The 20797-nt window shown below is 52.4% G+C and overlaps 1 protein-coding gene across 8 annotated transcripts in view; it reads right to left on the bottom strand.

The window, feature by feature from the left end:
- Positions 1-20797, bottom strand: part of GFRA2 (GDNF family receptor alpha 2) — a 186532-nt gene that overhangs the window by 95343 nt on the left and 70392 nt on the right. For 2 of the 8 annotated variants that reach the window (XM_078346896.1, XM_078346895.1), the window contains 3 exons: positions 20082-20180; positions 12003-12114; positions 3626-3700 (listed from right to left, as the gene is read on the bottom strand). In XM_078346896.1, coding sequence (XP_078203022.1) covers positions 3626-3700; positions 12003-12039 — 112 coding nt within the window. In that variant the 5' untranslated portion in view covers positions 12040-12114; positions 20082-20180. Of the gene's footprint in view, positions 1-2559; positions 2886-3625; positions 3701-4685; positions 4748-5554; positions 5625-12002; positions 12115-20081; positions 20181-20797 lie in introns of those variants that run through there. The other 6 variants (XM_054243776.2, XM_035270100.3, XM_078346897.1 and 3 more) reach the window with 5 other exon arrangements.

Genomic DNA, 20797 nt, shown 5'->3' on the forward strand with positions numbered 1-20797 from the left:
CCCGAGGAAAAGCCCTCGCCATGGCCCAGAGCCATGACTGCCCTTTCCTGGACCCAGAGAGTGATGTGGGAGGCTTCCTCCACTCCATCTCACCCCAGAACATAATAAAATCCTAGGCCAGAAGTCCCCTTCTCAGAATACCGCAGAATCCCCCTATCCCTACCCAGAACTGCCACTCTCAGGCCTTCCCGGGGGAGGCCCTGCTCAGGGGGGTGCTACTGCAGGGAGACAGCGACACCTAGAGGCAGGGCGCTGCACAGCGGGCCTTCGCTCCCCAGGGAGCAGACAGGAGACCCATCCCCAGGAGACAACAGGAAAGAGCAGTAGGGGTGGGCCTGGGGTACAGAAGGCTTCTTCCAGGCCCAGAGCCAAAGACGGACTCTTCTCTCACTGACCAGACCTCTGCCCCAGAACAGGAAGGCTGATGGAGGCAGCCAGGCTGAGACCAGACCAAACGAGAAATCCGCGCAGAGTGGGAGGCTTGCACCGGCTGGAGAGGTGTCCTCGACACAAGCTGAGGCAGCATCTTTCTTTCTCGGCTTCAGCAGATTCCTACCTCCCTGAGCAGCATTCGGGTACATCTGAGCTCCACAAGAGCAGCCGAGTTGACACGGCCCTGGCCCCACCTGCACCTGCAGCCCTCAGCCAAGAATCCTTCCTCTGGAGCCCTGTGTCCTCCGCTGACTTCACCCCACCGAACCCCCAGGCTAATCTCCTCCCTCCTTGATTGAACCCGAGGCTGCACTGTCCTGGAGGGCCTGGGAATGGAACTTCCTGGCTTCCTTCGACTTCGGTAACCACAGAATTCACCGCATGCCTAAAGGTCAGATTGGCCTAGGGGATTCAGGCCATCAGGACGCTTACTTTGCTTGTCCTACAGGTGGGGCCTAGAACCCCACAGGATGATGCTTACACAATCTTAGGGAGGCTCCCATGCCAAAAGCAAGGGCTTTCCCCATCCTGCCACCTGGCATGTGGGCATCCATTCACCAAACCATCCTTGACTCTTCTAGTCCATTCCATGACCCCCAGAACCAATCAAGCCATCCAGAGAAAAGAATCCCTGCAATCTGCAGCCTCTAACCAAGAATCTTAAGAGAGTGAAGGGTAGAGGGTGTTCTGGTGATATTTCCAAATCCTAAATTAGGAGAAAACTTCAATCCAGCAAGATGGGGAGTAGTTGCGAGAGACATGGGGGTGGAGGGAGGTGGAGAAGCGACACAGAGCTACAGTTGCCCTCCTGCATCCAGCAGCCCACCAGAGCTAGAATGTGTGCTACAAAGCCAGTCGGAAAAGGCCCCCTGGCCAGCCCAATGCCCCTGCCCGAGTCACTTTCCCCATCTCCCTCTCTTCCTGGGTCAGCACTGGAAGTCAAGATACTGGGTGAGAAAGGTCTCTCTCTCCAGCATAAGTTATCTATCCCAGACCTCACTCAGAATCTCAGTAGGGGCACACCAAGGGCCCTTGCCCCCAGCTGAAATTGCCCACCAAGTCTCAAGTCCCAGAAAAACCTCCCCTCACCCTCTGCCCACCCACCCAGTGGAATTTCCACCCAGCTCTCTGCCAGGAAAAGGGGCCCAGGGCTGAAGTTTCCTAAACACCAACCCATCCCTTCCTTTCCACTGGCCTAATTCAGAGCCTTTCAATATCTGTGGTCGCTCCACTCAGCCCACCTTTGGAAGGGGACTTCTCAAGGGAAAGAAACTGAAGAGTCTGCTGCTCTTCTGCTGTCACCCCCACCTCGCAACACTCAGCCTCCAGACATTGGGTTGGGCCACTCTGACCATCCCCCATGCACACACATACACTCCCACCATAGGAGAAAGGTGGACTCCTCAGCCTGCAATGTCTAGGAGCCCACACTGCTCTTCTCCATCCCCCGGCCCAGACAGTGCCCACACTTGGGAGCCCTGCCCATCCTTGGGTATGCAGCTCACCAGCAGGCAATCTGGCTGCTTTGCCTGAAATACAATTTATTTTTCCTTGACCCTGATCATGCTTCGACCCAGAAAGCTGGGTTTTCAAGCCAGCAGTGGAAGAAAAGATCAGATTTTATAGCCCCTTCAGAACGAGTCCACTTGCCAGGGTTGCCAGGAGGGGCTTCAGGATCACAGCGGGCCCAGCGCTTCCTCGCTGAGCCCCTCCCACCCCAGAGAGCAGCTGCCTCTGGCTAAGGGAGGCAGGACCTCTAAGGCCACACCCAGGGCAGGGCCTTGTCCTCTTGGGGACTCCCGCCTGTGGGAAGTGGAGGGGCAGGCAGAGGGTCCAGGGCCTTCGTGGACACCCGATGACGCTGGTGCCCTATCCCAATCTGGTGGGCACTTCTTAGACCATAAACATCCTTCTGTAACCAGCTCCTAACTCCCCACTTGGGGCCTTCCTGGATCCCCTGCTACTGCAGGAGGGAGAGGGTTTGATCAGGATCCCACTGGGCAGCCGCGCTCAACGCTGGCTACACAGCAAGCCAAGCTGCCTAGAGCAGCACCCTCACTGAAGCAGGCATGGGCCCCTTACACACACACACACACACACACACACGCACGCACACACCGTAGTTACCCGGTTCCCTCTATGGGAGCATCTACTCCCAGGCAGCAGCCCTGCCTGGGACTCCTGATGGTGTACAGGCTTGCAAACATCCGCCGTTCCGTACCTCCCTCCGGAGATGGCCTTCTCTAGACCCGCTTCCTAAGCAGCTGAGAGCTGAGATTTCACCTAACTTAAAAGGGAACACGGGGTTCGGAATTCTGCGTGGAAAAGAAATGCGTGGGGCTCAGGGGCACCAGGCAGCCCCTCCTGGAAGGAGGGGGCTTACGGAAGGAGCAGTGGTCTTTGTTCAGATCCGTTTTTCCTCTCTGCCTCCCACCCTCTTCAACGAAGGAAGCAAACTTTGGCCTCCCTCCCGCCCTTCCCACAGCCACGGGGGCCCACGGCCCCCAGAGGTGGAGGAGGGAAGGCCTGGAACGGCTGCTCACAACCCTCTGCTCCCGCCCACCCATTTGGCTCGGGGCTGGGTGGGGAAAAACTTGAAAAGTGTTCCGGGGAGTGGAGCCGTCACGAAGGGGCTCGGGGCGTGGAGACGAGGAATGCATTCTCCAGGCGCAGCTGTCAGGTTGGAAGTGACTGCCAGCGCTTCCCCTCAATGTCCAAGCCGGAGCCCCGGAGAAACCCGCGCCCTCCACCACGACCGACTCCGGAGCAGACCAGGAAAGGCGGACCCAGCAGCACTATTCTTTCCGCGCCTAGGAGCCTCTCCCTACCTCCCCTCTTGCAGATCAAGAGTTAGACAATTTTTTTCCTTAAGTTGCCGCAATTCGAACCCATTATTCCGGAGGAGATGAGCGCTATATTGGCGTGTGAGTGAGCGCGGGTATGTGTGCGTGCGTGTGTGCGGGGCGGTCGGATGTTGAGTCTCCCTCCCGATCACCCCGCGTCGCCAGCCAGCCAAGGCTCAGGTCCTTTGCCCGCGTCCCCGATGCCCAGCCCCGCTCGGTTCGCCAGCGCCAGCCCGGCTCGCTCCGCTCCGGGCGCGCTCTCCCCGCCGGCCTCCTGCTAGCCCCCTGCCGGCGCTCTTCCTCCGCTAGCCCCCCGCCTCCCTGGCTTCTCGCTGCCCGCAGGTACTCACCTAGAAAGAAGAAGAGGCAGAAGGCGTTTGCCAAGATCATGTTAAACAAATCCCACTGTTTTTTTGTCTTTCTCCCTTGGGTAAAAAAAAATAGTAATAGTAACAATAACGACAATAATAGCCAAGCAGTGGTAATCAGCCCCAAATCCAATGCGGAGATCCCAGCTAGTCCACCCGAAGAAGATCCCGAGTCCTGCGATTCTCGTCTCTGGCTGGAGGGGGTGGGGTGAGAGGAGGGCGGTGGGCTGCTTCTCAACGCCCCCCTTGCCCGCTACAATCAAATATATGCGTATCTGTGTATGGGCTTTCTAAGCCAACACCCCGGTCCTGGGGTCAGCCCTCCCCTCCAATCATCCAGGAAGGCGCGAGTCCCCGAGAGTCCAATTCCCTTGCGCTTCCCAGGAGGGGCCTGGGGAGGTGGTGAGAGGCGATTTGCGAGTGAAGGGCTGGAAGGAAGCAGCGAGGGAGGGGGTCGGAATAAAATGCAAATAGGAAAGAAATCCACCAACGGTGTCAGCGCCCAGGAACAATCCAGTCGGAGCTTCGAGGACCAGAGACCAGAGTCGCTTCTTTCGCACCAAGACGAAGACAAGATTTTAAAAAAATCTTCCGCTAACCCTTGCTTGGCTCACTTTTTTCTAATGGAATTCCAGTGACCGTGTGTCTCTGCGTGCGTGTGTCTTTCTCCTCTCCCTCTCTCTCCTCTCCCTCGCTCGCTCTTTGCTCTCGCTCTCTCCAGCTCTCCCTCGCTCTCCTCTCTCCCTCCCCCTTCTCCCCCTCTCCCTGATCCTCCCTCCGCCCGCCCCCTTCCCCCTTCGCGGCTCCCTCGCTGGGCTCTCGAGCCTGCACCCCTTTCCTCCGCCCGGGGCTCCGCGCTCGGGCTCCCAGGCGGCTGGCGGCGCGGGGAGGCGGGAGCGCGGCGGAGCGGGGAGGCTCTGCAGCGGCGGCGGCGGCAGCAGCGGCGACACGGCGGTGGCGGTGGCGCCGGGTATCGCGGGCCGAGGGGAGAGCCCAGCCGCCGGCTCTCTCGGCTCAACCGCCCGCCCTTCCCGGGACTGACCTGCTGCCTTGGCCGGAAACTGACTGGCTCCCCCCGGCTACGGCTCCGGCTCGAACCCACCCAGTAGTCGGCACCCTCCTCCCCCCCCACCCACCCCCGCAGCCCTCCCTATCCCGGGGAAGAGCTGCGCCCTCCTATCCCCACTGCCCTGGCCCCCGCCCCCTGCGCCGCCAGGTCTGGGAAGCCTGGATTGAGCTGAGGCTGGAGGGCGCGGAGTCCGGAGCGCCTGAACCATCGGGACGTGGGGTGTGGGGGGGCATGGCACTAGAAAAACCCCAGCCTAGAGGCCCGGGTCTGAGGGGGCCTCCACCCTCCGTCGGCTGAGGCGTCCCGGAGCCCGGGAGCCGAGGCCGACAGACCTTCGCCTCGCTGGTACCAGGGAAAGGAAGGATCCCCTCCGGCGCCGGCCCGACCCTTGCAGCCTGCCTGCCCCGGCCTAAACCCGCGCACACAGACAACGTGTGCTCTCTACGCGGACCTGGGGAACTTTGCCCTCACTCCCGAGGTGCGTTAACCTCCCGCCCGCCCCAGCCTCCAGCCCTCCGAGACGCCCCTTCCCCCGTCGGTCTCCCCTCCCCCGGCTCGGGGAGAAGCCTGCTGCGCAGGGGCGCCCCGACCGCCTTCTTCAAGGCCGGAGAACCTGCCCGAACCACCCCAGGGGGATCGGGCTGGGCCGGGCCGGGGCCCCGCGGTGGGTTGGGCTCGGAGGAGCTCGTCCCAAGGCAGCTCGTGGCTCCTGCTTCCCGAGGCTCCACAGGGAGTGGGGTTTCCTCCCCTAGCCGGGAAGGGGGCCATAGATCCATCTGTCGGTGGGCCGGGCTCACTGGCTTGTTTTAGTCACGGAATTCGCAATAAACGTCTAGAAGTACCAAAAAGGAAGCGTCTGGCTGGGAAAGGGCTGAAGGAGAGGTGAGGCTGCGGGCACGTTCCGTCGAGAACGGGAAAGGCGCGGGCCTGTGGTTGCGCGAGGGCTCACACCCACGCAGCCGAGCGCTCGGGTTTCTTACTTCTGACAGGTCGGCTGCGTGGGAGCTGCCCGGCTTCCCCTTGCCCTACCGCGAAGTTCCTCGCACGCAGCTCGGCGCAGACACACTGTGTACTGGGGTGGGGTACACACAGCGCCTCGGAAACTTTTCGTGCTGCCCAAAACTGAATCTGGACTGCACGTAAGGTGGATTTAGTAGTGCCATTTAAGATGCATTCTTAAATAACAAGACTCTGGAATCCAATAAATGCTAGAAATCGAGTTGGATGAGAAAGGAGGGGTCACTCACGAAACCAGCAGCCTTAGCCATTGGGAAAGCTAGAGGGAGCAACTTCCATCTTGCGGATTTAGGCGGGAAGGCAGCTGCTCTGGGCCTTGGAAGCTCAAAGCGCCGGTCTCCTGCGAACGCCTCTTTCTTGTGGTGTGTTATGGGGCATCGACCTTCCTCCCTCCATCTTCTCCCTAAGCCATCCAGTGTTGCCTGCTTAGAGCCGAGGCCCTAGCTGGGTAGTGGCCGGTCTGGGACAAGGGGTTTGGGGATTGGAGCTGGGGAAAGCCCCCTTCAGGCCCGCCCTCCCTGTCATTCCTCCAAGCCTCTCTTGTTCTAAGAAGTGACCTCACATTTGACAAGGTTTCTTGACTGTTTTTCCCCAAAACTGGGGAGCATAAGGAACCAGCTTTGGATAAGTGTTGGTTAAAAGATAACACTTGATAGGAATGACACTGCCAGGCAGTCTTGGCCTGCAGGCCAGAGGCTGAGAGTCTGGCCTAAATGACCGCTCTCCCCACTCCCAGCTTTCCGACTTCCAGGGTCTTCTGGTTGTCCAAATGCACCCCACTGCCACCCATTTGGGAATCTCATGCACGCCTTCCCTCTTCCAAGGACCCCCGCTGCAAACTCCATAATTTCTGCTCAGCACGTCCCTCTCCCCTTCCCCACAAAAGAAAGAATTTCACTTTCTTTCAACCTCATTTGAGCATAATGAGGGAAACTCTCTGAATCATGTATGGGAGCTCTCCCCTCCCACCTGTCCAGAAAAGGGGGCTGAGAGAGCAGCAGTGATCACCCGGAGGATGGCGCTCACTGAGTTCCCATGGGAGTATGAGACTGGATTCTGGCAGCAGGAGGTAAGTGGCCCTTTAAGGACCCAAGACCACCCAGCCATCACAAGGACAGTAGAGAACACCAGTCATCACCAGCGTTCAGCTCATGGGACTGCAGAGCACTCTGACTTGGGACCCTTTCTTATCTACTGTCTATACAAATGTATCCCACGACATCCCACCCTCTGCCCACCCCAAAGCTCAACCCCAGCTACTCTCAGAAATGGCATCATCCAGCTGGGTGTGGTGGCTCACCCCTGTAATCCCAGCACTTTGGGAGGCCGAGGCAGGTGGATCACTTGAGGTCGGGAGTTCGAGACCAGCCTGTATGGAGAGACCCCATCTCTACTAAAAAAATACATAATTAGCCAGGCATGGTGGCACATGACTGTAAACCCAGCTACTCGGGAAGCTGGGGCAGAAGAATTGCTTGAACCCAGGAGGCGGAGGTTGCGGTGAGCTGAGAGTGAGCAACACCATTGCACTCCAGCCTCAGCAACAAGAGGGAAACAAAACAAAAAGAAGAAATGGCATCATCCTTTATTTCCAGAGCATCTGCCATGAGGAAGGCCCCCCTTGTGCCAGGACGCACAGAGGAAACACAGTTGCACAGTTGAACACATACTATAACACCTTATAGATGAGATGACTTCTGAAATTTAGTCACCTCATCTATAAAATGAGGATTTAAAAAGGTAATAAACCAACCTTGTGGAAATTAGATGAGATACTGCACGAAGCGGCTAGTACAATCCCTGGCTCATACAAAGTTGTTTACTGCTTTGCTCTGGGTTCTAGAAGAATAATTAGGGACCTATGACAAGGCAATGAAACCTAAGGGGCAAATGAGAAACAGGAATAAAAACCTATGGGCGTTCCAGGGCAACAGAGACTACTCAGCAGATGTCATAAGAGGTAGTCACGGGGGGAAAAGCAAAGTGTCTAGCAGGTGAGAAGCAAGCCCTTAGGCTCACCAACACACTTCCACACACCCAGGGGTGCCTGGGTCCTTTTACAGCCTTCTGGCTCATTCCAATGCTCCTGAGCTCACAGCCCCTCCTCATCACAGATTCTAGAGTCTGAATCTGCAGGGGAGGGACAGGGAACACGCATCGAGGCCCTCCATTCCTTCCCTTTCTCTCATTTCTCTAGTCCTCCCTGCTTGTGGAATCGGTTCTCTGGACAGCAGGAGAGGGAAGAAGGACCAGTGCAGGGTAGGGTGTTGCAGCCCAAGCCCAACACACATGCACATGCGCACCCAGGCCTGGGCCACACTGCTCACTGACCACAATCTCATTCCTCTGTAAAGGGAAGAAGGCTGAAGGTTCCCTGGCCCCAGAGATAAAAATCAACCACGAGTGAAAAGGTGTCTCATATCCAACTAAGACTGTCAGGAGCCACAGAGCTGGCAAGGTGGAAGTGTCCTGGGCCATGAGACAGAGCCTGATCCAGGGCACCCCACAATCAATCCGTCAGCACAAACTTATTGAATGCCTTCTCTAGCCCCAGCACAGTGCCAAAGGCTGTGGGGAATACAGCAAGACCACCCCTCCCTTGGAAGCATTTGTAGAGTCAGGCATGTAGTCCAAAGGCACAGTGGGAGAAAGGAAGAGTTGGTTACCACTGGATTTCAGGAGTGAAGTCAGAGGGGACCTGATAGGGGTGAGATTCAAGCTGGAGCTGGAAGAATCGGTAGATTCTGGCTGAGCACAGAGGAGGACACTCCAGCAAGGGAACAGCAGAGGCAAGAGCACAGCGGATTACACCTGTAATTCCAGAACTTTGGGAGGCAGAAGTGGGCGGATCTCCTGAGGTCAGGAGTTCCAGACTAGCCTGACCAACAAGGTGAAACCCCATCTCTGCTAAAAATTAAAAAAAAAAGATTAGCCAGGTGTGGTGGTGGCACACACCGTAGTCCCAGCTACTCAGGAGGCTGAGGCAGGAGAATCGCTTGAACCTGGTTGCAGTGAGTCAAGATCCTGTCACTGCACTCCAGCTTGGGCAACAGAGAGAGATCTCAGGGAAGGAACAGTCCAGTGGGTGGGAGGAGTCAAGGGCACAGGTTCCGGGAAGAGCTAGAGGGTCCAATTGAGGTGCTCAGTGGAGAACCAAGCCTTTCAGTCTTCAGACTCATGCCCCGGGAGCTACTGAAGGTTTTTTGTTGTTTTGTTTTGTTTTTGAGACGGAGTTTCACTCTTGTTACCCAGGCTGGAGTGCAATGGCGCGATTTCGGCTCACTGCAACCTCCGCCTCCTGGGTTCAGGCAATTCTCCTGCCTCAGCCTCCTGAGTAACTGGGATTACAGGCACGCGCCACCATGCCCAGCTAATTTTTTGTATTTTTAGTAGAGACAGGGTTTCACCATGTTGACCAGGATGGTCTCGATCTCTTGATCTCATGATCCACCCGCCTCAGCCTCCCAAAGTGCTGGGATTACAGGCGTGAGCCACCGTGCCCGGCCGGTTTTTGAGCAGGCAAGTGACATGATGAGAATAATGTTTTAGGAAGATTGATCTGACGACTATGTGAGGGATGGAGACCAGAGGCCAATCAACAGGGATTGTAACAGTCCCAGGTGAAGGTAATGAGGGCCCAAGTACGGGGGCAGTTGGGGTAGACAGAAGGAGAGGGTTGTCAGAGACAGTGTAAGGATGAATCGGCCTGATGCTGGAACACAGGGAGAGTGGCCAGGCCAAGACAATGTGACCAGCTTAGCGGCTCAGCTTTTGTCCTTGGAAAAATAATAATTAAAGTAGCCAGCCTTATGGCTAGATACATGTTAATATTCCTTCAATTCCTATAATAACTCGATGGCTATTGGGTACTATTAATAGCCTCATTTTCAAATGAAAAAGGAGAGAAAAGAAAAATGATTCAACTTCCCAAGGTCGTATTTTAAGTGGCAGAATCTGGATTTGAACTCGCGTAGTCAGGATCCAACATCCCACACCGGTCAGTTCTGTGCCTTATGTCAACAAGAGAAGTGATGGCTCCGAGCCCACACATGTTCATATTCCTCTTCAGGACCCTGAGATACTCCCTTCCTTCCCCGTCCAGCAAGAATGTGAAAAAATCATGAGGATCAAAATGACTTTTTTTCTGAGACAGGGTCTCCCTCTATCGTCCAGGTTGGAGTGCAGCGGTGCAATCCCAGCTCACTGTGGCCTTGACCTCCTGGGCTCAAGGCATCCTCCCCACTCAGCCTAACTAGTTGCTGAAACTATAGGCCTCCACCTGGTATATTTATTTATTTAGCAGTGATGAGGTCTCTCTATGTTACCCAGGCTGGTCTTGAACACCTAGCCTCAAGGGATCCTCCTGCCTGAGCATGACAAAGTGCTGGGATTACAGGCCTGAGCCACTGTGCCCAGCCTAAAATTACTTTCAAAATCTTTACTGTGGACTTTGTTTTATTTTTTATTCTAAAAAAAATTAAAGCCAGGCTCGGTGGCTCTAGCCTGTAATCCCAGCACTTTGGGAGGCTGAGGTGGGCAGATCTCTTGAGGACAGGAGCACAAGACCAGCCTGGCCAAGATGGTGAAACCCTGTCTCTACTAAAACTACAAAAATTAGCCAGGTGTGGTGGCAGATGCCCATAATCCCAGCTACTCAGAAGGCTGAGACAGGAAAATCACTTGAACTTGGCGCGGAGGTCACAGTGAGCCGAGATCGCACCATTGCACTCCAGCCTGGGCAATAGAGCAAGACTCCCTCTCAAAAAAAAAATTAAGCACATCCTGAGAGTGACCATTTTATTTTTTATTAAAAATAAAACATAAAATCTTTCCCCTGTGGACCTTGTTTTTTTATTCTAAAAAAATTAAGCATATTCTAAGAGTGACCATTCTATTTTTTAATTTAAAAAAACCATAAAATCTTTACTATGGACCTTGTCTGGCTAACCCTTGGAGTTCAAGGCTAGAGGCTAGAAATGATCCTGTCAGGTGCCCAGCTCAGTGCCCTGGACCTGGACCATGCATGGGTTTCCCTACCCCTCCTACTGGCAGGTTGACCTCTCACCAACATTCCCTCCACACACCCCAGATCCCAGAGTTCCAGCCTGGAAGGAGCACACTGGTCTAGGAATGGAGACCAGCAGGAATTTAACGAAACCATCTGACCCCAGAGAATGAACAGGGCTGCTGGGGCAGGCTGGGTGGGACTGGGTTGGGAGGGAAGAAACCCATACTGCACTCAAGGCCATTGATTTCTCTAATTGATTTCGGTCAATGTTCTCAGTGCTTCATCATTCTTTAGAGGTAGGCACTGGCTCTGGCTTTACCCAGCCTCTCCCCAGGGCCTCACAGACCTCTCTGCAGCCCCACCCATCCCAGGGGGCTCTGCAAGCCCCAGGGTAGCCCATTAGGAGGGAGGAACCTGCAGCCGCTGCGGCTCCCATGGGAGTGGGAGGGAGTGGGCAGAGCTGGGAAGCAGATGTGAAGTTACTCTGACAGGAAGCCATCAAGACCACCTTATGTGACTATTGTACTTCCTGGCTGTACAAAGCCTCTTCCACATCCATGATCTCGAAGTCCTTACAACATCCCTGGGAGGGAGGCATAGGAGAATCAGTTTCCCTTCTCAGGGAACAAACTCAAACACACTGTCTTTTTTTTTCCTTTTTCTTTTTCTTGAGACAGAGTCTCGCTCTGTCACCCAGGCTGGAGTGCAGTGGCACGATCTCAGTTCACCGCAACCTCTGCCTCCCAGGTTCAAGCGATTCTCGTGCCTCAGCCTCCCAAGTAGCTGGAATTACAGGCAAGTGCCACCTTGCCTGGTTAATTTTTTTTTTTTTTTTGAGATGGAGTTTTGCTCTTGTTACCCAGGCTGGAGTGCAATGGCGCGATCTCGGCTCACTGCAACCTGCGCCTCCTGGGATCAGGCAATTATCCTGCCTCGGCCTCCTAAGTAGCTGGGATTACAGGCATGTGCCACCATGCCCAGCTAATTTTTTGTATTTTTAGTAGAGACAGGGTTTTACCATGTTGACCAGGGATGGTCTTGAACTCTCAAACTTAGGTGATCCACCCACCTCGGCCTCCCAAAGTGCAGGGATTACAGGCATGTGCCACCGTGCCTGGCCTCAGGGAACAAACTCACTCTTGAAGGCCACTCATGACACGCCCAAGGTCACAACATACCCAGCAAGTGGCAGAGCTAAGGACTCATCCAGTGGGCTTTCCAATTCTGACCCTGGCTTTCTCACAGGCCAGAAATCAGGTACCCACCTGCTACAGGGCCGGGCTTCTCTGCTGCTTTGTCCATCAATAGAGGATCATAGAGAGCAGGGAAAAGGCACTCAAGTCATCTGGCATCGTCTTTGTGTCATCCAAGACAGACCTGGGAAAGGGTGTTTCTCTGAAATCCTGTTTCACCAGAAATCCCAGACTTTCTGAGAAAACTGTGAAACCTCTTTCCTTGCCTTCCCCCTTCACAGCTGCCCTATGGCAGCCGGAGCTGAGCTAGCAAACTGCCCTTCTGTTGAGCTTACTCTAAGCCTAAAATATCCTAGCTGGGTGTCTGGTCTGCCCCTGCTGCTCCAGCAACACTGCGCTCCCTCTGCAGTTGGCACCATTCTGGCTATGCCCCAGCCTTGTCCTGAAGTTGGTGCTCTGTTTGCAGATGCCAGCTGCCTGGAGCAACCTCACAGCCTCTCTCCTGGGCACACACACCCATCTCATCTCTTGGACACTGGCCATCTGCCAGGTTACCCAAGGTCAAGGCAGAATCAAGGAAGAGAGGCAATGACTCCTCCTGCCAAGCCTTGGGGAGCCAACTTCTGCTGCCTGACGCCCCCTGCAGAGAGCTCTCAATCCCAACAGCTCCCACAGACAGTATATTTAGCCAAAGGCTACGTCTGAGCTGGACTGTCACTCAAAAGGCACAGCTCCATCTGCAGGACTGAGATGGTGGCTCCCAGTGGGCTTTGGACAGAAAACAGAGGCTAGTGTCTCTCTCTGAGGACAATGCCTTCCCTGGGCCCAACCCAGAGTTTGGCTAGATGAGCATATTTACCTGTATGCCTACCCCCTTGCCTTGACCGTTCATTCTGGAAACTTCTTTTCCCATCATCTAGAACTTTCTCTCCTTCCCCTTGCTGTCCCCATGCACTCCTGCTTTCCTGCTATCCTATCTCTCATGCGCGAATAGGAAACCCGGGTGGCGGAGCAATGTTTAACCCCAAAGAACGAATTGCTAATGGTAGAATTTTAGCCATCACCTGCTATAGGTTGGAAGGAGCCCTCCATGACAACAACAAAAAGTACCAGCAAGTTCACAGTCCTCAACAGCCTTCAGTGCTTTTTCTGCAGGTTTGCCTCCCGTGGGCCTCCCAGCAGCTCTCTGAAGTCAAATGGGAAGACATACAGTCCAGGCATCAAGTTGCCTGTCCCACTAAGTGACAGTGACAGCAGTCACACAGTCAGGGGGTTGCTGATCTAGGATTGGACCAAGGTCTCCTAGGTAATCCAAATTCCCTATTTGTGGATTAGCTTTTGCTTAAATGCTTTAGTAAAATAAAATAAAATACTTTTCAATTTTAAGAACAAAGACCGTTTCATACAAACATCTCCAGTGACAGGGTCTTGTTTGACTCAGGGGATGCATTCCACAGTCACAGATAACTCAGATAATTGAGTGGCCTTTCTTTTCTTTCTTTCTTTTTTTTTTTTGACTCACTTTGTCACCCAGGCCGGACTGCAGTGGTGCCATCACAGCTCACAGGCATGCACCTCTAACCCCAACTAATTTTTCTATCTTTTGTGGAAATGGGTTTTCACCATGTTGCCCAGGCTGGTGAGTAGTTTCTCCTTATGCCCATTTGGAATTTGCCTCCCCATAACTCCCATGTCCACAGGGATCCAGTATGTGAAGAGGATCCTGGAAGTCACTTGAACTGCAGTGGCCTTTGGGCAGAAAGCACTGCCCACCCCCCCAAGTGCTGGCTGTTGTGGGTGCTGTTTGCTTCAGCAGCAGCAAGCTGCTCCTTACCACAGTGATCAGCTACAGTTCCCCGTCGTACTCCCCAGCACAAGTCACCATAGGGAAGTCATCACATCCAGTCCACATAGTGGGCAGAGGTACAGGCACCTGCTGCCTCCTTGCTACAAAACGGGTGAGTCCTTCCTCAGTGGGAGGGGAGGGGCAGGCTGGGCTAGGCACTCTGCTCTCCTCCCAGCAATGAAGATCAGGATTCTGCAGTCTTCCCTTGCCCTGGGATGGGCCCAGTTTTTCATATTCTTCCTACCTGACTCCTGGGAGAATAGCGCCCCCAGCACTGTGGAAAGAGGCTTGGAGTAGGGTTTTAGCTCTAGTTTTGACCCAGACTTGCTGCCAGCCCAGAATAGAGTTCAACACAGTCTGGGGTAGCACAGTGCCCACGGTCAGCCCTCAGGAAGGATTTCCTAGTGGAAAGAAAGAAAAGGGAAGCAAGGGAGGGAGGGAGAGAGGGAAGGAGAGAGAGGGAGGGATACGTCTACTGTTGAATCCTGGTGCTCTCCTCATCTCTGCTCCAACCTAACTCCTCAGATTCATCTTCCTCCAGTTTTCCTCATGGAATGAGCCAGCAAGGGACACTTGGATTCAGCCCCCAGCTCTGCCATCAGCTGACCACATGACCTTAGGTCCTCTAGGATAACAGTCCTCTACCCTGCCAATCTCACAAGGGACAAGGATGATCAAATGAGACACTGAATATGACTGTGCTTTGAAATAGTGAAATAAGTGATGCCCTGCAGACCCAAGGACCTGTTGACTCTTCCAGGAAGCCCACATCCCACGGTGAGTTCTGGAGACTACCCTTTGCCATCTGTTTCAGGATGAGTACTTCCTGCCCAGTGCACTACTTGGGACAGTTTTTGCTACTCCAGTGACTTGGTGATCCTTGGTAGAAAGAAACGTTCCCTTTTCACAGGTGAGAATACTGAGGCCTCCAGGTCTCACTGTGTATGTGCCTCTTAGTTCTTCTTGCACCCTGTTGAAATCTCCCATTCTTATCTGTACTTTGCCCTCGACTCAAAGCTCTGTTCGGACAGGACCTACATACTCTTCATCACCATAGCCTTAGGGGCTGGCCCATGATAACTACCCAATGAGTGTAGAATGAATGAATGGGCAAATGATGCCTCTAACCCAATATAACCTTAGCACAGGGGCTGAGGCCCAGGATCACTGGCCTAGTTCTAACCACTTATTTCCTTGTTCGGGACTCACGAGGGTCTAACTGACCCATATAATAAATGCTTCTCTTTCCTCCCCTTCTGTTCTCTTTAGGAGAAATTGACAAATCTGACCAGAGGATTTCTTTTTTTTTTTTTACCATTTAAGTTCTTTTAATTCAAGCTAGATTGACTTAGGCTCTTGACTTTAAAGTCTAATTCTATAAAGACTCAGTGCATTCACGGGAGCCGACTCGCCGTAATTCCCGATCCACACAATGAACCTCCTCGTTGTTAACCTGTTAGCAGTGTGATCCCCTGCCCGATACTCCCCAGCTCAGTGAACCTGGTCACTTGTTAGTCTGAAGAAACAAAGGGGTTGCAGTCCCCAGGCCAATCCCTGAACTGGGTGATGGAGGCATGACCCACAAACAGCTGGCAACAGTCCTGGGAACACAGGGCTCCCCCAACAAGAAGCCTGGGTCCTGTGCAGACAAACCAAGTGAGGCTCTTAGGGTGAGAGATCAAGAGGTGGTGGCTTCTAACCAGAGGAAAAGGTAGAGCTGGCCTTGTGCCCTCCCACAGGTGGTCAGCGCCTCCATACCTCTGGCCCCTGATGTTCCCAGTGCAGGGTGTACTCTGGCTAGGGGACACCTCCAGCTTCCAACCTCACCTTCCACCAAACGGATCTGCTCTCCCATTTCCTCTCAGCCAGTTGCCACTCTGGAAGACAGCCTTGTAAACGGATCCTAAGGGAAGTGATCATCTATTTATTTTAAGAGTTACTGGTGCACTAAAATCTTTTTCCAGAACCAGCAAAACTGATAATGGCCCTTTTTTGCAATCAATCTCAATCAATCACTGAATTCTTCAATACCTTTTTGTTACTCCTCTCTGAAGCATATGCATTTTAAAGAAATGTTAACAGAGAGACAAGGTCTTAATGCAAAGTAATGGATCTCTAACTTTAGAAGTCAGGCACCATGAAAAAGGGATTCGAATAAGATTCGAGAAGGTGAATCTGTGGCATTCATGTACTACTCCTTCTTCTAACCATGGCAGATATTGTAAGGCTTCTTCCGGATGCAATGCTCCAGGCAGCCACAACCAGTCACTTGGAGTGGCACCCAAGTTTATCTAACCCATCTGCAAGTCTTGGTTCCATGAATTCTAAGTCCCCTCCAGTTGTAGAATCTGGGCTTCTGTGACGTGACTGAGAAGCCCTCTACCCTTCACACCATGGGCGACTTGTATTATGCCCAGCCATACCATAAGAGTTCAACAGAGGGCCAGTGCAGTGGCTTATACCTGTAATCCCAGCACTTTGGGAGGCCAAGGCAGGAGGGTGGCTTGAGCCTAGGAGTTTGAGACCAGCCTGGGCAACATAGTGAGACCCCATTTCTACAAAAATAAAAAATAATTAGCCAGGCCTGGTGTCTTGCACCTGTAGTCCCAGCTACCTGGGAGGCTGAAGCAGGAAGATGGCTTGAGCCCACAAATTCCAGGCTGCAGTGAGCCATGATTGCACCTCTACACTCCAGCCTTGGTGACAGAGTGAGACTTGTCTCAAGAAAAGAAAGTCCAATGAGGGCATCCACAAGACTTTTCAGAAGACAGAGACCATCCCACTTCCCTAAGGAGAACAGGGAAGGAGATTTATGGAGGAGACCTATTGCGCCAAGAAAAACAATCTGCCCTGCTGGAATCTGACAACTCATTAAAACAAATCCCTGCTACAGAAGGGACTCCACATCCCATCAGCCCTGAGGAAGGGGGACATCCCAAGGCGCTGCCCTCGCTGAACTGTCCACACCTGATGCTCCATCCATCACGCCCCTTAGATGCGACCCAGGAGTATGAATGGGACTCATGGTCTCATCTCTCAATGAGAAAGGGTCTCCTCTCAGGCCCCCCACCACAGGGGCTGCAGGTGTGGGAGGCAGAAGGGCACAGCAATGTTACGCTTGCTAATGAGCCTTCTGGGAGCACTGAAATGGGCTGCACAGGTGCAACCAAGAGCCAGCCACACACAATGTCATCTGCTCAGCAGTCAACACAGCCCTGCTGCTTTTAGCAAGGGGCCTGAGACAGACACCGTTATGGGCCCAGGAAATTCATGCAGCCAGAGGGAGAGCAGGAAGGGAGCTGGGCAGGTTCCTCACTTCACCCACCTCCTTCACAGGCCTGGCCCTTTTGAGTTCAAGCAAGAACCTTCTTACCTGCTTTCTCTTGGTTCACTGGAACAAAGCATTGGACACCTACTGTGCTCCAGGCAGAGTGGGTAAAGGAAGTGGGTTTTTATTCTACCAAGAAAAACCATCAGCCCCTGGTGGAATCTGACAACTCATTAAAACAAATCCCTGCTACAGAATGGCCTCCACATCCCATCATCCCTGAGGAAGGCTGCATCCCTTGACAGGGTGCTGCCCACAGCTCTCTCCAATCTGCCCACGCCCAGTGCTCTATCCAGCACACCCCTTGCATTGGGACCCAGAAGCATGAATGGGACTCAGGGGCTGGAGAATGAGAAAGGTGTCCTTTCTGTCGTGCAGATGCGGGTGTGGCAGGCAAGGCCTCCTCCCCTGGGGAACCTCCTCCTGGTCCAATCCTCAACACGCTGCTTTGATCTAGCCAGGCCCTCCTGTTAGATAATACTACCACGTGGGACTCCTGACTGGCAGTCTGAAGACCGGAAATGCAAAAGGAACCAGAACATCTTACCCTTCTCACTCCTCACTCTATACAAAGTGCCCTCACACATCCCATCTCATCTGATGCTCAAAACTACGTGCTCAGTCAACAGCTGGCAATTATCACTTGAGGCCCTTTCGTCAGGAGACAGGTCCCACCCCTGGTGCTGCCACTTTCTAGCTGGCTGGCTTTAGGAAAGTCCCTAAATCTGGCTGTACCTTCATAAAACAGGGACAACCAAATCTGCCCTGCCTATTTCACGATTGGTGACTCATTCCACCAACCCTGAAGTACCTACTATGTTCCAGGCTCCTCGTCGCTGTCGCCGCCTTCTTCTTTCTTCTTCCTCCTCTTCTTCTTCCTTCCTTCCTCTTCTTCTTCCTCTTCTCCTTCTTCTTTCTTCTTTTTCTTCCTCTTGTTTCTTCTTCTTCCTCTTCTTTCTTCTTCCTTCCTTCCTCTTCTTCCTCTTCTCCTTCTTCTTTCTTTTTTCTTCCTCTTCTTGTTTCTTGTTTCTTCTTCCTTCTGCTTCTCCTTCTTCGCCTTCTTCTTTCTTCTTCTCTCTTCCTTTTTCTTCTTCCTCTTCTTCCTCATCTTCCTCCTCTTCCTCTTCTTCTTCGAGAAAGGGTCTCACTCCATTGCCCAAGCTGGAGTGCAGTGGCTAGATCATGGCTCACGGTAGCCTTGACCACCCAAGCTCAAGTGATCCTGCCACATCATCTTCCCAAAAGCTTGGACTACAGATGTGCACCACCATGCCCAGCTAATTTTTAAATTTACTGTAGAGATGAGGTCTCCCTATATTGCCCAGGCTGGTCTCAAACTCCTGGAGTCAAGCGATCCTCCTGCCTTGGCCTCCCAAAGTTCTGGGATTACAGGTATTAGCCACCATGCCTGGCCTTCTGTCTTCAATAAGACAGGATCAAAAAGCATACAGCCTGGGGAGGCAGATGCACAAACGAATAAGTGCAATAATGTCTGGAAGCTACAGTGGTAGAATTATGGCATATGGGGAGAAGGACTGACTGAATAATGCATATACACAGAAATGGGGATTTTAGAGAAATCATTACATAGGAAATAATACTTGCTAAGCTCTTCCCAGGAGGCACCTCCATATACATAATTGTTCTAGATATCAGAAAAGATTATGGGTGTGAACCTACTCTACAATAGACTATGGGAAGTTGTACAGTGTAAAACATTCATGTAAAATATCAGACTTCAGGCCACAAAAATGGGATATGTTAGTTAAGCTAGCTTAAGCTAAGTTAGCAACAAACTACTGCAAAGTCTCAGAAGGTTAACACCACAAAGGTTTATCTCTTCTTCATGCAACATGTTCAATGTAGTTTAGCAGGGGTCTCTGCTCCACACAGTCACTCAGGGACCCAGGCTGACTGATACATTATCATCTTTTAGCTGCTACACCTAGAACACAAGGCCTCCTCAGTCACTGAAGCAAGAAGAGAGAGGGCTGAAGGGCAGAGAGCTTGCCAGAAGTAATATATGTTACTTTCACCCATATCCCATTGACCAGAAGCAATTATATGCTCCTGTCTAACAACAGTGGGACTAGAAGATATGAGGAAACAGATGGAATGTCTGGTGAGCATCAAGACCTCTGTCACAGAGAACAAAGAACTGTCTGTATTTTGCAGAATTGGGGTGTTTGGCTAATCAGAGTCTCCCTTAGGGAACTCTGAATCTGGTTCCCTCAGAGACAAACAATCCCTGGGGTACATGATTGGAAATGTATTTTTCCTAACTACAAAATGACTCGCAATAGCAGAGAACTAAGAAATAACAAGACTCAAGTTATTTCTATGACTCAGATGAGCACAGAGTTAACACAATAATAATCATAGCTAGCTTCTTCTTCTGAAGAGGCAGGATCTCACTCTGTCACCCAGGCTGGAGGGCAGTGGCACAATCATAGCTCACTGTAATCTCCAACTCCTATGTGCAAGTGATCCTCCCACCTCAGCCTCCCAAGTAGCTGGGACTACAGGCACAGACCACCACACCCGGTTTATTGATTTTATTTTATTTTTTAGAGACAGGATCTTGCTATGTTGCCCTGGCTCGTCTCAAACTCCCAGCCTCCTCAAGCACTAGGATTACAGGAGTGAGCCACTGTGCACAGCCCATAGCTAACATGAAGTGAGCACCTACTGTGTGCTAAGTCCACATCACCTGTATTGCCTTATTTAAGCCTCACAATAACCCAGGGAGATAAATAGTACTAACAGCCCTATTTGATATATGAAGATAACAAAGAACAAGTCAAAGGTTCTTCATATTCTTCAATTCACAACATTATCAGAGCAGCAAATTTAATGCAGAAGTCAGTCCCCTGTCTCCAAGAACCATCCACTTTACCATGAACCTATACCACTCCCCATAGTGGAATGTTATCACAACTTTACATACATACACACACACACACACATGCATACGCACAATTTGCAGTTCCAAGATCTGGATTCTCAGCCTGGTTCTGTCACTAGCTACATAATCTCAATTAGGTCCCTTCATCTCTCTGAACTTCAATTTCCTCATCTGCAAAACAGGAATAATAGAAATACCAATTATCTATTTAATTTATCATACAGAAAAGAGTTTTGGCAACTATAAACTTCTCTGCTTAAAAAAAAAAATAAATAAAAATAAAAAAACGGTGCACTCAATATGCCCTAAGGATGAGGCAAAGGTCTGAAGGGAGGTCACACCTTCTGGGTGGGGAACAAAACAGGACAGATCCCTTACTCTGAGGAATCTTTCTGACACCCCCTGAAGCAGCTCCTGACAATAACCAGAGGGGGCCCACCTGGCCTCTTCCTCTGTCCCCATGCTCTGGCTGGCAGTTCTAGCACGGCCTCAGATTTGTCTGTTTTTCCTGCAGAGGTTTTTGCAGGATTTCTGCTAAGTGGGGCAGCGACATCGATAAGTTCCATTGTGTCATGAGTGTTATATTGACAGCAGAGTGTCTGGCCTCCTGATTGGGGCTTCTGGGCTCATAGCGCCCCTGACCCTCTTTCACCCCGGCCTCATTGGTGAATGGCCCCTACTGCTCTTTCCAACCCCTTCTCCTGTGTGCTCCAGCCTCCCATTCCATTCTGCATCAGGACCACTATTCCAGCATGCCTGGTTCACACATCCATCCCCAGAAGTATTCA

This window comes from Callithrix jacchus, chromosome 13, assembly GCF_049354715.1.
Source record: "Callithrix jacchus isolate 240 chromosome 13, calJac240_pri, whole genome shotgun sequence".
Taxonomy (NCBI): domain Eukaryota; kingdom Metazoa; phylum Chordata; class Mammalia; order Primates; family Cebidae; genus Callithrix; species Callithrix jacchus.